At 41.7% G+C, this 17,394-nt stretch overlaps 1 protein-coding gene across 2 annotated transcripts; it reads right to left on the reverse strand.

Annotated features, from left to right (window-relative positions):
- Positions 1-2,041: 2,041 nt before the first annotated feature.
- On the reverse strand, positions 2,042-11,116 carry gja5 (gap junction protein alpha 5). Of its 2 annotated transcripts, none has more exons than XM_022740392.1 (2): positions 10,922-11,116; positions 2,042-3,649 (listed from the first exon to the last, which is right to left on the reverse strand). In XM_022740392.1, exon 2 carries the CDS (start codon positions 3,550-3,552, stop codon positions 2,407-2,409), a length of 1,146 nt encoding a protein of 381 aa, XP_022596113.1. In that variant the 5' UTR covers positions 3,553-3,649; positions 10,922-11,116; the 3' UTR covers positions 2,042-2,406. The 2 variants fall into 2 exon arrangements, with proteins under 2 accessions (XP_022596113.1, XP_022596114.1); XM_022740393.1 differs by lacking the exon at positions 10,922-11,116 and adding an exon at positions 4,820-4,883.
- Positions 11,117-17,394: the final 6,278 nt, after the last annotated feature.

Raw genomic sequence — 17,394 nt, forward strand, 5'->3', positions numbered from 1 at the left:
GTAAACTAATGTATGCATATATATTTGTTGTACTTTATTCAGCTGTATATCTATTATTCTTTCTTTAGAGAAACCACCATAATATTCAGCTGTTACTGCCTGTGCACTGGTATGTATGCCTCTGCTACAAAGAAGTAAAGAAACAAGCAAACAGCATCTGCCTCTCTCAGCCCTTTATTCATCCATACTACACTCTGAAATGTCTCTCTGCGTACTGAGTGGTTTTACTTTTGATATTGCAGTAGATTTAGCTACTTATATTTAAATAATTTTTAGATTCACTTTCGATGAAGTAAATGATCTTAATATTTCTTCCATCATGTGAGGAAATATACTCACCATACCACTTGGGTGCAAGTTCTTCTAATTTACTAACCCCTGTTGTCAGTCACTTTAAATAAATCTTATACATGTTTATGCAGCGTTGTACAAACCAAGAGAGCCAGAGAATGTGAGAGATGAATGTCCACCTCATTTTTTAAACAAGAACAGGAACCCCTACCAGGACATGAACACATCACCTCAGCTTTGTCCATGGATGATTTACAGAGAATAAAACTTTTTTTTTTATTGAACAGCAAGACAGATGTACGACTCTGGCTACTGCTGTTGGTTCATCTGTGATGAAATGAGGGTAACTTTGCAGAGGAGAAAAACAACCAATAAGAAAACAAACAAAAAGAACAAAATGGCAGCATCTACTGTAGCTTCCAATTCAGTTTCAGCTTGTGAAGGATCAAGTTGGATACCAGCGCTCGGCTTCCTGGCAGAGCTTTTGTTTTGTGTAAATACTCCACGTCTTCTCCAGTCCGTCTCCTGCAGGCTCTTTCCGGTGATAACAGGCTGGAAAATGAAAGTGGCGATGGGATATTGATTTTAAAAAAAAAAAAAACCTTTTGTCTATGCATGTTCTCTATCATCTTTGTCTTGACATCCACTTATAGTTGTACCGTCATCACCATATTTACCACATGATTTTGACAAGTTTGTCTAATAAAATGTATACATATTTATATGTTGATGTAGAAAATGGTGAAATCTAAGAACAATGCCAAAATACTTGAAGCACTTGAATTAATAACACACCATGATAACAACAGAGCAGACTACGGTTGATGATTTGTTGATGATTTATTAATTTGTGATGAGTTAGTGATGACATGTATCGCATAAAGGTCTGTGTGACAGAACCAACAACTGCAGTGAAAGTACAGTAGGCTGAACAAGATGTCTGTTTTCTTGAAAGAATTATTGCTGTATAGATTTGTAGGATAAAACTTCAAACCACCATTTGCAAGGATGATCATTCACAAACTTTTTCATATACATATCTTTCTATATACAGTAAGAACAGACAACAAAAATAAAATACATTCAAAGACTTCAACGGAAACACACATTGCATAGGGACAAATTCAGTATTTACACAATGGCTCCAGGAGTAAAACTGAAAAACATAAGTGCAATGTTGCCACCAAGTGGCTGGATCTCCTCATAACCACCATCCAAGCAGGACCTCTTCTTTTTCTCTTTCAATAGGAAAAGCCTCAAACAGGCTACATTCTGTCACCACCTCTCTACACTACGGCTCCTGTCAAATAAAGTCTTACTCACACTTTTTCAGAAGATTAAGTTATTATTCTTGAGTTACATGTTATGTTTGTTGACCTGCAGTACTGTGTACTGCAATCACATTAAGTCGACAAGTGGCTTCATTTAAAGTTACAACTTTACTGTGGCTTTTGGAAGAAAAAAAAAATGCGTTATGTTGAAATAGATGGGTTTTTTGGGTTTTTTTTTTTTACACTTGATAAGGCACTTTACCTTGATTCACTGCAAATGTGCAGCAAGCTTCACAGTTTATTGTATCTCTTAATTTTTTGCAGTGGGAGAGTTGTGCTATTTAAAGTCATTGGCTAATCTATGTTTAGTTGAATAGTTGAGATATCTTGGAATATTTTGCTTTATGATGAATGAGTCAGCTCACACCAAGCACCATGCGTCACATCATTCTCGTCCCTTTCCCTCACTTAGTTTTTTTTTTTTTTTTTTTTTAAGTAAAACATAAAATGTGCAATAGTCAGGTATCACACCGTGTTACCCTGCTCTCATTTCAAAATTATTTTCCTTTTGCAGTTTGGTTGTCAGTTTTTCAAGCTCTTGGACGGACTGTTCACAGAGCTCACACACGTCAAGTTTACATGGTCCACTCACAGATATCAGTGTATATTTCTAATGTGGTCCATCTTCTATAGTCAAGTGTCAGGACTAAATGCCAGAGTCTGCGTTCTGAAATCTTCATTCAGGAATAACACTTAGTCTCGTATTTGTCTCTTGCTAAACTGATGTTTCTGTTGCTTCTCTTTGGTTCTTTAGGTCCGGCCCTCCCTCCTTCTGGCCATGGGCCTATACTGCCAGGTCATCTTGGCGAGCCCGGCTGCTGGTACCGCTGGTCTTGCTCAGGCGGCGTTTGTCCTTCATGTAGCCGGAGTGCATCAGAGGTGACGGGGAGCAGCTGTTAGGCAGCTCCGTGGGCGCCTGGTCGTATCTCATCCTCAGGAAGTCTTCCTCGTCCTCCAGGTTGTCGCAGCTGTGATGCAGCTCGGTGGCCATGTTGACTGAGTTCTGCTGCAGCGCCATCCTGGTGTTGAAGGGGTGAGATGCCATGGAGGTCATGGGGTTCATGGAGCTCGGGGCCGCCAAGCACTGGCTGAAATCAGGAGGTGGGGTGCAGGCGGCTGCGGGCCGCGGTGGGCTGCTTGGTTCCAAAGCTGCAGACACGGACACGGTCACTGCTCTGTGGTTGTCCTTCTGCATCATCTTTTTGCGTACACACCCTCGGGCACTCTTCCAGCCAAGGTGGTAGAGCTCCAACACAGAGAGCAGTAGAGACACACCAGCCACCACCAGCATGAAGATGATGAAGACATTCTTCTCTGTGGGCCGGGACATGTAGCAGTTGACTGGGTTGGGGCAGGGCCATGACTTGCACAGGTACAGCGCTTTGAGGAACACCCCATAGATCAGGTACTGCACAACAATGAACGTCACCTCCATCACAGTGCGGATCAAGATGCTCAGGATGTAAGTCTGCAGCAGCGCCCCTTTCAGACGAACACGGCCAGTCCCATCAGGTCCAGATGTCATCTCCTTCTGCTGGAGGTACTTCTTCTCCCCCTCCAGGTCTTCGCCACCCTCACCTCTTGCCTCCTTCTCTTCCTGCTCCTGCCTCCTCCGCTTCTCCTCTCGGCGCACTGTGTGCATGGCGTGGCCCATGTAGATGAGGGATGGCGTGGAGACAAAAACAATCTGCAGCACCCAGTAACGGATGTGGGCAATGGGGAAGGCGCTGTCATAACATACATTAGTGCAACCAGGCTGCTGGGTGTCGCACAGGAAATCGCTCTGCTCGTCGCCCCACGAGGACTCGGCCGCTGTGCCCAGCACCAGGATGCGAAAGATGAAGAGGATGGTGAGCCACACCTTCCCCACCGAGGTGGAGTGTTCCTGGACCTCCTCTAGGAAATTCCCCAGGAGACTCCAGTCCCCCATCACTGCTCACAGGCCGAACACACACCTGAGACACAAAGATAGAGGGTGGAAGGGAAGGGTGAAAGAAGGGTGCAGTAGAGGTGAAAAGTTGAAGTCACTGAGGCGGAGAGGATCGACAGAGCAGCAGAGAAGGGCAAAAGGTGGTAAAAAAAGATAAATACAGACAATCAGTCATAGACAGCTGTAGGTCCTCTATATTCCTGCCGATGGAATGACCTCGGTGTGTTTGTGTGTGGCATCATACGTATAAAAATAGCTTCTCTGCCTGTGAATTGCTTGAGGACTGGACACTGTGGCATGAGAACGACTATTTTCCCATGAGAGAGAGAGAGACAGAGGGAGAGAGAGGGAGGAAGAGGAAGTTCAGGAGTCATGCAAAAGTAAATAATGAGGTTGTTTTTATTATATGGTATTATGCGTGTTTTTATTCCCTCTCGTGCTATTCCAGATTATACTTGACAGAGAGACAGAGGGTAACCTGCTGTCACGGGGCAAATCAAAGCGGGGAGACTTTGTCCTTTTAATGCTGTGACCCGGCGTGAGCTACATTGTCTCCATCTTGCCTATAGCACATAACCAGCGGGCGTCACTCACATCAACAGAGCAGCAGCTTTGATGTCCACTGCTCTGCCTCTCTGCAATGATGAAACCATCACAAATCCTACAATCTCAAACTATCTCGAAGCGTCAATCAGATTTCTCCATCTAGCCACTGTGTGTGTGTTTGTGTGTGTTTGTGTGCGTGTGTGTGTGTGTGTGTGCGTGCGTGCTTTCACATTTTGACTCCAGCATTAGTAAGATTTTGGGAAAGACCCAAACATGGCAGTGGCAGGCTGGCGAGTCTCAGCTGACAATGACCCTATAAGGCGGTTCACCAGACAGCTTTATGGGTGCTGTAAATGACCCCCATCATCGAGGGGTTAAGAAAACCCATCAAACCCCATCGAGGGGCGACCTGCGACATCTACATGCACTATGTTGGTCTGCCTGCGTCCAGCTTTTACTATGCAATTACAGATGAAAGACAAGATGACATAAGGAAGGAGGACTGAAAGTAACAGTTTGACAGGTTTTTCCGACACGTCACACGTCTGAAATCATTGCCCTAGTTGGCAAGGTTATAGAAAACATATACATTCCTCAATAGCTGTGTGTTAAGACAAACTGTTACTTTAATGGGGTGCCAGGTAGGAAAGGATATACAGTATAATCACTACAATCACAGAGCATGAAAACAGCCAAACAGGGACTTGATGTTCTCTCTTACCACCCCTCATCTCCCTCCAAGTGTAATCCGTAAGCGGTTGCTTCCATTTCCCCACAGAGACAAGTTACTTCTACTGCTTAGTCCACTGTGCAGGGCTCTGAATTTCCTGGCTGACACTGGTTGTGTGAGAGAGAGAGATGGTCTAAATGACCATGACCATCTGTCTCTCCCCCTCCCTCAGTGTCTCCATGAAGTATATATATGGCAATAAGATGGAAAATCAGAGCGTGGTGCTCTTTATCTGTAAAGTGTGGAGAGGCAGGAAGCAAAACACCCCCACGACAACACGTGGGAGAGGAAATGTTCAGACTCCCTCTACGCCCAAGGCTGATACGCCAATGCATAGCGTAGGAAAGTCTGTGCTCTGATACTTATTTTCCAGCATGCACCTAATACCCGCTGACGTCAGACAGGTCACAGTCTGAGACCAGTTGGATCATTAGTTAGTGGAGCGGGTCCCCGTCCCACTGAGGGAACTGGCTCAAAGCCTTGACTGGATAAAGCTGATGATCTTTACTGGAAGTAAATCACAAACAGACTGGGAGATGGAGGAGGAAGGGTGAGAGTCCAGCCAGCGCAATAGCAGGAGGCACACGTTAAAACGGCCATGTTTTTATCAAATGATAGTGACAACAGACTTTCCTCACCTGTGCAGGTCCTGGAAACTACATGTCCCTCTGGACTAATTCAAAGTTAACATTTGTGATAGTTTCTTACCGCCTGTAGTATCATGACATACTTCTAAATCTTAACTAAGTGAAAAATACAGTCTTTAAAACCAAAGTGATCTAGATGGGAGATTGTTGATGGTTAGTTTAATCTATAAACAAGAAAACATTTCTTTCTCAAGTGTAGTGGATGTAAAGTATAAAGTGACATATAAATACTTTTAATTATATTTGTGATGTGGTTTGTTAGTCTGGGCACATATATAGAAGAAAACATACATCACACACACTACTGTTCATACCCAGTGGTGGGAGTGGAAGCTTTCCTTTTCGGAGTGAAGCAGACAAACTGGAATTCAGATCTGCCAGGGAAAGACATCGGTTTAGTCTCTGTCTCCTTCCCTCGACTACCTCCTCCTGTTGTCAGAGGAAGCAATCTCAAACTATGATTTCCGAAGGACAAAAGGAGCAAGGTATTAAAAGGAGTGGGGGTGGGGGGGGTTACAGCTGAGCTATTCCAGTCAACTTCTCTGCTCTAAAAGAGTCTTTTACCATCGCTGGCTCTCGATGATACCCATGCTCCTGTTGGCTTTCTGGAAGCCTGGCAATAACCTGGGATTTACTGAGATACATTGTGCCCTTTGCTGAGCGCTCTAGTTTGCCTGTAGACCATCATGGCTGTCATATTTGTTTATAATCTCTGTGGCAGAGCGAAGGAGAAGTAATGGACAATCTGGTTATGAGGCATTCACAACAGTGAACTGCACAAATGGAATATAATGCACCTCTCAGTTATTTCTCTTGACGTTGATTAAAGCATCAGGGATGATCTCATTAGTGTCTGTGTGTTTGCGCGTCCATGTGTGTCTGTGTGTGCCTGTGTGTTGGTGAGTTTAAATTTCCGTGGAAACAAAGCGTATGATTGGTGTTTCAGATCTATTATGATAAACTAAGCGAGAAACTAGACTCTGTATGGACTATAACCAAGAGCGGCAGTCATTTCCCCCAGTTCAGGGTCAACTCAAGCTTAAACTGGACTAACTGAACGTGGCTGTATTCGAATCTCCAGTTAGATGTGCATGCACCAACACTGAGCTGGTCTGGACAGCAGCCAGGCAGCTCCGAGAGGTGAAGAGAGAAAGAGCAGCTTCTAAACTGCATCAGTGCGAAGTGACGGCTGCTGCTGTGACTCGCTGCAGAGCAACAGGAATAAAGGCTGTGTGTTTCCTCTACCCCGTAACACAGCAATAAATCCTCCGGGCCTGTTGGACCAGCCTCTGTTTTACCTTAGAGGGCAGTGACTCTAGTCCAATCAGAATCGGATGAGACAGCACCTCAGGCTGGAGAAACCCCCAGTCTGAAGCTTTATAGGACCATGAAGCTACGTTTTTATTGCTGTACGGAGCCACGTAGAGCAGTGGTTTCACCTTTATGAATCAGGAAAATGTAACTTTTAATTGTGATAACAAAGAGTTTAGTTACTAACTCTGAATAGAAAGAACATAAAATTAAAAGGTGCAGATGAGGAAACATTTTTTAACTGTCTCTTCTTGTCTTTGCATCCATGTCCCAACCCTGGCTGCGTCCCCTCAGCCTGCAGTGTATCCACAGACCAGCATCAACAGGGGGCAGGGTTGATTTAAACATTCCTTCAGTGATCTGCACCTTTCAGCACTAAACCATGTTTGACAGACCCCGGATCCTCATAGAGAACCAGGATACACTGCCTGCTCCACGCTGTCCTCATAAACATACAGGTAATTAGATGGTGGGGTATACATTTTCTTGGCCTGCTTCCCTTTAATGGGGCATGTTTAGACTAACATCGGTGAAAGAAAAAAGTATTTACACTGTGTTGTGCACTAAGTACAATTGTGTTATTATGTGTGTCTGAGAGGATTTGCTGGAGATAAAGTAGATTTTTCTGTAATCTCACGCAGGATCTCAACACGCCGTCTTAAAAAGCACATTACCTGACAAACTAATGTATTGTTTTCATTAGAAAGAAACACAGTGAAGAAACTCATTTGTTTCCTAGAAAAAGGTCTACAGTATTTGACATATTCTAGAGGGAAATATTTGGCCACACAGACTCACACTGAGGGGCCCAAAGTTGGATTCTCAAAATATTTCAGAGAGCCAAATTTGGTCTGAGGAGATGTTAGTGTAGACCACCTTAACAACTACATGTTCATATTATTAGCTCTGGTCCAGAAAAAAAAAAATTATTTGGGTATTTTTCTGCATGTTATCTAATTTCATCGTTGTGCATTGACAATAACTAATCTTTGTTAACCACTGCCAATGAAAAAACACCTTCTTCTTCTAACCATAGTCTAAAAAAACGCACATATTCATATTTTGCCGACCCAGTAATGACAAAGACAACAATTATACATCACTGGTACCTTTTGTTTGCTACATCTCATTGCTTTAATCCAGTTTAATAACGATCAGTAAGGACAAATTTCACAGCCATCACCACTTTCCATATCATAATGTTGGGTGGAGTTTTTTGAGCACAAGAAGTGATAACAATCTCACAATATTCATCTATAAAACTCTACTGTTAATGCCTCCAAACAACCTTCTGTGTTCTTCTCTCATTTAAACACCATAACTACAGCACACCATCCAGTAACTACTTTTTTTGATATTTGATGTTTCCGTTACTCTCGTTTTTTATTAATAATTGTTTTTATTGTTACTTGGTTGTCGGTTGTATGAATTTAGGAGCTGTTTCTTGTATGCTGGTTGTGTAAAGTTACTAAGGCTCATATTAAATAACCTCAAACAAGGAGCCGATGCCAGGACCTGTATAACAAAAATACATTTGCCAGTAACAGTTAGTATTGCAGTACTGTGACAGCTCAGCAGCGTTTCAGTGGAACAGCCGCAGCGGAGCACGAGGAAAATGTCAAACCAAACCACACAACTGCTCTGCACTTGCACATTTATACACAGGTTTCGTCATTCGCAGATGAAATCAACAGACCTGCACACAAGATGCCAAACATACCCAGGCTGCAGTTATTCAGCTCAGTGATGGTTATTTTTACTCTCTGATGGATTCATGCTGTTTTATGATGTGACTGAGGTGTATTAGAGAGATTAATAGAGAGAAATAAGGCTTATTTATTTTATTAGAAATAACCACTTGCGCCTATGTGTCAAAGTTCAAGTGTTATATTTGAAACATGGCTTTTGAACTTGAACTTTTAACACGTAGGGAGAGTCAATCCCAGTATGCACTGCAGCAGCTGTTTAGCTGCCGGGGTCGAGTGCGCGTCCCTCCCATGAGTGCCAGGATTATGATCAAGGTTGAGTATGTTTAAGTTTAGCTGTATTGGTTTGGTCGAGGGGTGAGTTAGGGATAGTGTGACCTACAAAGTGGATCTGATGCGGGATGAGGGGGAGAAAACTTCCCGCTCATGTGAGTCACCTGTTGTCAGCACTTACAGGCCAGCATGGATCTAGGCTGCCATATATCAGTCACACCAGCAGAAGCCAGCGGGCCGATGCGCTGCCTGCTACCTTACATGGCTGTCTGGCTCTTCATCTGCCCACTACTGTACACAGACCCACAGTCCTGTTATGATCCATTGTTTAGCTGCATATGGCATTACATTGGAACTGTCAGGCCAGACAGCTGCGAGGTGTTTCATAGAGGAAAATTCTCACTAACACAATCCTGATTGAAATCCCTGGATTGTTGCTGTTTCATTATGGCGACAGATTAGATTTTTGGCTCGCTCTTATCTTTTTATTACATTTATTTTTGTTATGGTTTTTATCTTTTGGAGTCTATCTTAATAGTTAGTGTTGTAAACTCATTCTTGGCAATGGGTTGGATTAGTGACTCTGTAATCTAATCTGTTGTTTTGCTTGTTATATTTTATTCCACTGGGACATCAAGTCTTTTTTCATGAAAGTGCAGGGAGTTTGTTTTCAGCCTAATATAGCAATGCTGATTACTTTTCAGTGTTGATGTGTCTTCAGAGTCAAATAGATAAACTCACGTTCACATATTCAGCTTGAATAACTTGATATTAACTTGTGTATGGGTGTAACAAATTGACCCACTGACTTTTTTTTTTTTATGTTGTCTTGAATCACATCAAGTTATGAATGTGTTTTATGAAGAATGCATCATGGTTTGAAAGACAGTGGTGGATAATAACTATGTGGAAGGCATTTATACTTGACTATACTTTACTTATATATTCTATATTTATATTATTCTGTATTATTATTCGTATTCTAATTTTTTTACTTTCTATTTATCCTCTATTACATTTCAGAGAGATTTTTCTTATTCCACTACATTTGTATGATGACTACATATATATCTTTTAATTGTATTGTTTAATTGTTGAAAATAATCCACTCAATAGGTTGGCAAAGGTAAAATAGATCGAATCAGCTCCACTACAGCCAGCTATAACATGAATTGTCTCTTTCATAATAAACCAGCAATATAGTATATAATCATGTTTTACCCACAGATAGTGTGTACTTTTACTTTTATACTTGCAGCACATATTGATGATAATACTTCTCCCGCTACTGCTTCTTTGCTTTTTAGTGAAGTAACATTATGAAGGCAAGATTTTACTTGTGATGAAGCATTTTTACACTGTGATATTGACACTTTTACTTAAGCAAAGAATCTGAATAGTTCTTCCACCACTGTCGAGACACTGTGGCTTTCATTTCCTTTGTTTTATGTATTCCTTTGAGCCGGCACCCTTCTACAACAAAGTGCCTTTTTATTCAGTTTTCTAGCATTTTTTTAGTTGATTGATTATTAGATTGGCTAATAGATATTAAGCTGTGTGTTAGTTCAGATTCATGTCTAACAGCATTCATTTCTGCTTTTGTCAGAGCCAAAAAGGCTTAATATTTAATACATTTCATCAATAACAGTAGACACAACTTAAGTGTAATTTTTTTAGCAATGGTTACTTAACAGATAAGTAGCAAATGTCTTAACTCCATAGTTTTTAGTCAGGAAGCGATTCCTAAAAGTTTTCATTCAGGATGTACATGTTGCTGGTGGCTCTGTGGTTTACGGTCTCCAGTGCTGCACTTTGTTTGAATGTATTTGTCTCTTCTGAGAGTTACCGGGAGAGAGGAGAAAGAGAAAGACAGAGGGAAGAGAGATGAAAGGAGTGAAAGCGAGTACGGTGACAGGTGTACCTGCCCGAGACGACAGGGACGATACTAACACACACCAGGCCTCCATCGTCCCAGCTCTCGGAGATATCCTCTCTTCCTTAGAGACCGCGTCGCTAAGCCCGATTCCACTACTGTAGTTTTCAAGTAGGATGCTCACAGTGTTTACCCAAATGTGTCTGCATCCTTTTAGTTTTTCATCTTATCAGTAAGAGCTGTTTTGTGATAACCTGTTAGATCTGATCATCTCATGGCTTACCTGCTGTTCTGCTTGAGGACAGTTGTCTGGAAGGCTGCTTCTAAAGAAGTAGAGGCTCCTTGTCTGAGCCCGGGTGAGACGAGTCTTCCTTTGGACAAGTGGCAGGCTCAGTGTGAAGGTGGAACTACCTTCTTCTTTTGAACATCAGCAGGAGGTACCTCTCAATAGCTGCGTCGGAGCTCACGCTTGTCCCAACACCACTGTTAGTCCACACGGGGGGCACGAGAAGAAAAAGCAGGGGCGTCACGAGAGTCACCCCCCATGGCCCTCCCTTCTGTCTCTCCTCCTCCATCTCCTCCTCCTCCTCTCCCCCACCTCCCCTTTCTTCTTACATCCCTAGTGCTCTATTTTTTGCTGGGAAGCATTCTCCAGCAACAGAGGGGGAAGTGGAATTGTTTTCTGGGATCAATGGCAAATCCACTCAGAGTAAACTTCCAGAGTGCTCTTATTTACTGAGAGCTCCTTTCCACTCACAGCCCTGTTGTCTCTGCTGTGTTCAGCGCCAGCCGCAGGGAAATTCCTACAAAAGCAAGATGTAAAAGAAAGTTTACCAAGTATTTAATTCAGTAACTGATTCTCTTTCTTTCTGTATGATTTTTCAAAAAGTTGATGTGTTAACTGAAGTTCTGATCTTTTTATTCTGAATTAATCAAACAAATCATTAATCGGACTGATGAATGAATAAAATAAACCCCTTAATAATACAATAAAAGGGTGATTTTAACATTACTTTGAAGACACATCATTTTTTTTTTTTTTTTTTCAGACGCTAAAAATATAGACCAGTAAACACAGTGAAAAAAAAAGTGATAAAGTCAGATACTACATTAAAGGCTTTGTTGGAAATAACGTACCTACTTCGTTCACGATTTCTTCTCTCTGGTTTCACTCTGTCTCCTCTCAGAGCTTGTGCTGGTCTGAAACCACTTGCTGAAGTTTGGGAGTCACAACCAAAAGCAAAAGAGATCATCGTTCTTCTCTTTCCTTCCTTCCTCCTCCTTTCCTCTCCCGCTGTATGTGGTGTGAGTTTCAGCCCAGGATTATCTCCCAGCTCCCGCAGCCTGCCTGCAGAGACACGCCATTATTATATAAAGGGAATCTTTTAGGTTTGATTCCCCCTTGCTGAAGGCATTCAAATGCCTGTAATTATGCGGGGAGGGCACACAGACATACAAACATATTTTCACTAACAAATGTGACTTTAATCCTTCGTTTGTCATCATTCTTTGACTCTTGGCCCAGCATCATGTTTTTCTTGTCCTCGAGGTGTGTCAAATTCCTTCCCTGGAAGAGCGATACCATACTTATGTGTTTATGGTAATAAAGTATGAAGCCAGAGACAAGACGGTTAGCTTAGCCTTCTCCAGCAAGAACTGCTTCCGGTCAAGAGATAGTCTGGCACGTAACACCCCGTAAAACCTTAAGGTTTTTACACTTTGATGTTTGTATGCATCAAACAAATTAGATATAAAGCTCTACTTGCAGCTTGTAGAGGTGTTGGTGGATGGATTTTGTAACTTTTGGACAAAGCCAGGTTTACCCTTTCTCCATCTTTGTGTTAAGCTAACAGGCTATCGTCTTTTGCATCATTTTCACTATACAGACATGAGAGTGGTGTCATTGTTCTCATGCAACTCCTGGCGAGCAAGCGAATAAGCATATTTCCCAAAATTTTAAACTACTCCTTTAATTTCTATTCATCATTTGAGAAATGATGAATTGTTTGTTTAGTGCAAGAGACACCCAACATTTTTGTTGCTGTTCATTGACTTCATTGATTTTCTCTGTTCTGCGAATGTCACGGCCTAATCTATGATCTAAATGGCTAAATTCTCTTCTCCAACAACTGCGCCTTTGACCACGAACTAGGGAAAATGTTTTTGCATGTATAAATATCAGGGGAAGTCAAGTAATAAAGATCTCATGACAAACCCTGCAAGATCTCTGGCCTGGAGCAATGACCCTGTAACCTCATCTCTGCTGTATCCCTTCCAAAATATTTCATCTTTTTTATGTCTTTCAGATTCAGGCATTTTATTATCCCAAGTGGGAAACTTGATAACTTGATTTGCAGTCAAGGATACACACAAAAAAACAGATAAAAACAAGTATAGTAACACTGTAAAACACCAAACACTATAAAAAACTACACCATAAAAACACCAGAAACTAAAAGCACCGAACACTTTAAAATTACAATTAACGTGCAAATTCAGCAGGGTTACTGGACACGGGATAAAGGAGACAAAGACAAAACAAAACCTTCCTCCCATGCAAAGCCTCTTTGCAAGGAGCGTGTTACTGTGCTCTCTGTTACTGCTACCTCAAGTTGGACTGATGTTAAGACTGAAACATTTTTTTTCCCTCTGCATCTTGAAAAATGCGCTGGTCATGAGTTCACTGTGATTTCTGCAGTTCCTTAAACAAAAGCCCATGGAGCATCTAACATTCCCTCAGGCCTCAGTCAGTCATTTGAAGGGATGGAAAAGCTGTTGCAAATTCCTAATTACGGAGCTTTCCTGAGTTTAAAGGCTACCCTGACGTTTCCATTGTGCTGCTCATCAGGATGGATTTAGAAGTGGAACAACATTCACACAAAATAACAGAAAAGAAGTGATGTTCCACGACTTCACTTAATCTCATCACTTACAGCTTCTCAGCAGTGCCAGGATGAGGTATGAATGTGTGTGTGTGTGTGCATGTGTGCGTTAAAGAGCGATCAAGTGCAAGAGAAGGGAGACAACAACTGCATGTGTTTATATGTGCCTCTGTGTGTGATTGTAGTGTATGTGTACTTGAGTGTTTTATGAAAAAAAACCTACGCTGCCAGGATGCATTAGTGTAACCCCTCCCAATCCACCCACCGGCCTGACCCTTGCCTGCTCGTGACACGAACCCGTTTCAGCCCTGCCTCGCTCAAGTCCGAGGGAAGCCAGGCTTGATGGACATGTGCTCTTGAACGGCCATCACAACCTCACGTACACCCTTCAACTCATTGCTATAATCCACTGGTGGCCGCCTAAATCACGGTCAGAGAATATGATGGTAAAATGAACTTCAGAGTGGGAAAGGTTGAAAATAGAAACTCAAGGTTGTTGCAGCTGAGGCGAACACATGAATTACATGCACAAACTGTTACTCACTTGTATATGTCAGCATGAACCTTGCCTGCATTTAAAAAAGTGATCCATTGCACTGGCATGTTGTTATGCCACAGACTTCCTGTCAATCAGGCCCATTTACCGCACTTTGCACTGACTGGTGACGTGGTCGTCGGTCCAAAACATCCTGTCGCTGCATTTGAATCATTCTCGGCCTTGGTGCCATTGCCATTTTTCCATTTTTTCCCATTTTCTTTGCTCTTCTTCCTTCGCAAATTCGTTTTCTTGTAATTTTTTTTCTTTTCCCCTTTGAATACATATTTGTTTGTTGTTTCAATGAAATGCTAATATACACTTAAAAATAGAAAAACAATAAATCGTGAGAGAGCAACATGCATGGTCACAGGCGGTAAATGATCAGCCCTGCTGTTTGCTCATTATAGGGCGACAAAGCCTTGAGCCAACAGGTGAAGGACTGTGAAAAGCCAACATGGCAGACGGTCAGTCAGTTCTCATGTATTTTAGACTTCTGTCACTCACGGCTCCATCTGTTTCCAACACTGTTTGTGTCTACACATTTAGACTGATGCTATTCTTACCAGCTGCACTCTGACCCTGACTGGAATGCTGCCCCAGACTGGAGGCATTGATTCTGACTAGGTTATGGATGCATACACTATATGGGTCACACATGCATTATTATGTGTGTCACGGATGGCTGTTTCCTTCTTTCTTTTTTTTTGTCTTTTACTTGTGAGGGCCTTTCTTTCCATCAGCTCCATATGTGTGTGTCTGCTTGAGAAAATGTAAGCAAGACAATGTAACAAATATTAAGAATTAAACATAAATACCTATAACACATTTGCCAACTTTAGCCAGCATTAGCCACCAACATTTACTGGCAAAAACAAAACTAGAAAAACAGTAGCAGCAAAACATCTGAATTTACTGAGTCGAGCAAAGATTTATTTTTTCGCCCATGAATTCTACATGAACGTTCACCCAAATTTAAGGGATCCATATCAGAAATAATTATGCCAGCTATGTCTGAGTCAAGATTTCTGCTGTGAAAAAGGCCTCAAATATTCAGTATCTGTGGAGCTGTTGTTAAAACCCCTCTATCAATGTTTTTATTCAGAAAGTTTTCATAAGATAACTGTCTGTTTATTTGTGCAGAGTCATTAACTGATGGTTTTAAAAAAAAAATGAAAGCAAACAAAACTTGTGCAGTGAACCTTGTCAGTTCCTCCTCCGCCCTACTAAGAACAAGGTTATCAAGATGTGGACGGAGTCAGAGGAAACATGGACCCTTAATGCCATTTTTTCCCCTGTAGAGTTAAAGCATCCCACTGAGCAGCCGCAGAGAAGGAGCAGACTAACAAACACAGGAAGGGGGAGACCCCTCAACCAAGACAACCACCTAACTCAGACATGAGGACAGACGGGTGCGGTGTGTGTGTGTGTGTGTGAAAAGATTGACTTTGTCCCGTATGTTTTATGTGTGTATGATGACTGAAGACAGACGAGGGGTGTATGTGTGTTCATATGTGCACCATACATCCCTGAAAACAAACAAAGAATGAAAGGACGGTATTGTTCATCAGGTTCAGTAGATGCGCGACATGTATAGTCACCAGCCAAGGGCAACGAAAAAGCCATTCAGGCTTTCAATTCAGCCTCTTCCCCTCTGTTGAACCCTCGTCTGGAATTATCTTAAATCAAATAAATAAAAATCAAAGGGCAATTTTGCAGCCGATTTGACAAATCAAATAAAATCATGAATGGTTGTTTCGTATTTTTTTGGTGCTTAGCATGTTTTCTATCTTATACACTTTGCCATGGCAATGTTTTATGACTTCCTGTTTGTCCTGGTCATTGTTAAGGTGGCTCTGCTTCATTTGAGGAAACAACATTAAATCATAAATCATTTCTCTTACGCTCTCAAATGTGTGAGAAACTCTTGTGAGTGTTTGACGGTGGATGGTTGACTGTGTGTGCCGTCACTCCGATCCATAGATAACATTGTGTTTGGCGGCTGGCTGACTGAGGGGACCTGGAGGCATGAAATCATCCTGTATTGGGCCATGTGTTCCCCTGATAGAGACACAGAAGGTGCCAGCCCTTCAGGCAACTCTTCCTGTCCTGAGCAATACGTACACCCACAGTATTCCCTCTTACACTGCATTTCCCAGCACCTTAGTCACCCTTCGTGCCCTTTTATCTAAAATCTCATTCCTTTCATCCTCCTTTTGTTTCCTAGAGGTTTATGATATTAACAACTGGCTGATTCCCAGGGCCAGTGACCTGAACGCCATCACGTAATCAAATTGAATGTTGTGGAAAGGTTGTGGATAAGTTTTTATAGTATTGAATGAGTGTGTGTATTAAAGTGTATTATATTATGCTAATGTGTCTGCGACAGTAGGAAAGGGTATGACAAGATGAATTTTTCTATATTATTTTTATTATTATTAATATTATAGTACTTTGAGTAGACTAACTTGTGTTTACATTGAATGTATGTTAAATTATTCTGAAATTTTGTGTCGCTTATTGTAGTTTTGGTTGTTATTTGTTTAATTTATGGAATATGTCATTGTTAATATTATTTGTACCTGGTGAGAATGTGGAGATTGTTAAGTAGGAAGTGGATGAAATTGTGCTCAGACATAAACGAGCTCTGGCCTGTTCAAGACGCTAACTTTGGTCCTCTCTCTATCAATCCACAGTTCTTTTCTTTTATGTTGGCTACGATTTCCCCTAGGCCTGGTGACGGTAACATATGCACAATACAGGTAAGGTTTTCTTTGTGTTCTTTCACAACGACTGACGACTGTGTGATAGGGGATTTCTCAGGCCTGTCAGGTCTAGCGTTACTATGGTGATTAATTGGCTCCTACTGGAGCCTTTTTATTTCTACACATCCACTGGGGTCACATTAATACAGGTGTGTGTGATTTTGAAGAACAGGAGAAACACCCTTCATTCCTACTCTGGGGTGTTCAGGCATTATTCCAAAGTGGTTAACACTATTTAGATTTTTTGCACTTAGCTGCTTGTAATTATGCTTAAAACGATATGACATGAACTCAGCATTACACGACTTTCTGGTTTGGTCTCACTGTTTAATATGCATTTCCAATCATTTTAAAGGGCGAAATGATCCAATCTATAATAGAGGAGAATCATGGGAATACGAATCAGTCATAAGGCATAATGCGTTAGAGGAAAGTCATAGTCAGACTGTGGGAACATTGGTGTACCAAACTAGACGAAATAACACAACACATACACAGGACTCTAGGGACAGGATTTATTTTTTTTGTTAATTTCTCCAACGTCATCCCAACAGTGCAACATTCATCCAAAACT

The sequence above is a fragment of the Seriola dumerili genome, unplaced genomic scaffold (genome assembly GCF_002260705.1).
Source record: "Seriola dumerili isolate Sdu_G_001 unplaced genomic scaffold, Sdu_1.0 BDQW01000052.1, whole genome shotgun sequence".
Taxonomy (NCBI): domain Eukaryota; kingdom Metazoa; phylum Chordata; class Actinopteri; order Carangiformes; family Carangidae; genus Seriola; species Seriola dumerili.

Coding starts and splice junctions, on each gene's coding strand:
- gja5 (XM_022740392.1), bottom strand. CDS start 3,552: ATGGGGGACTGGAGTCTCCTGGGGAATTTCCTAGAGGAGGTCCAGGAA.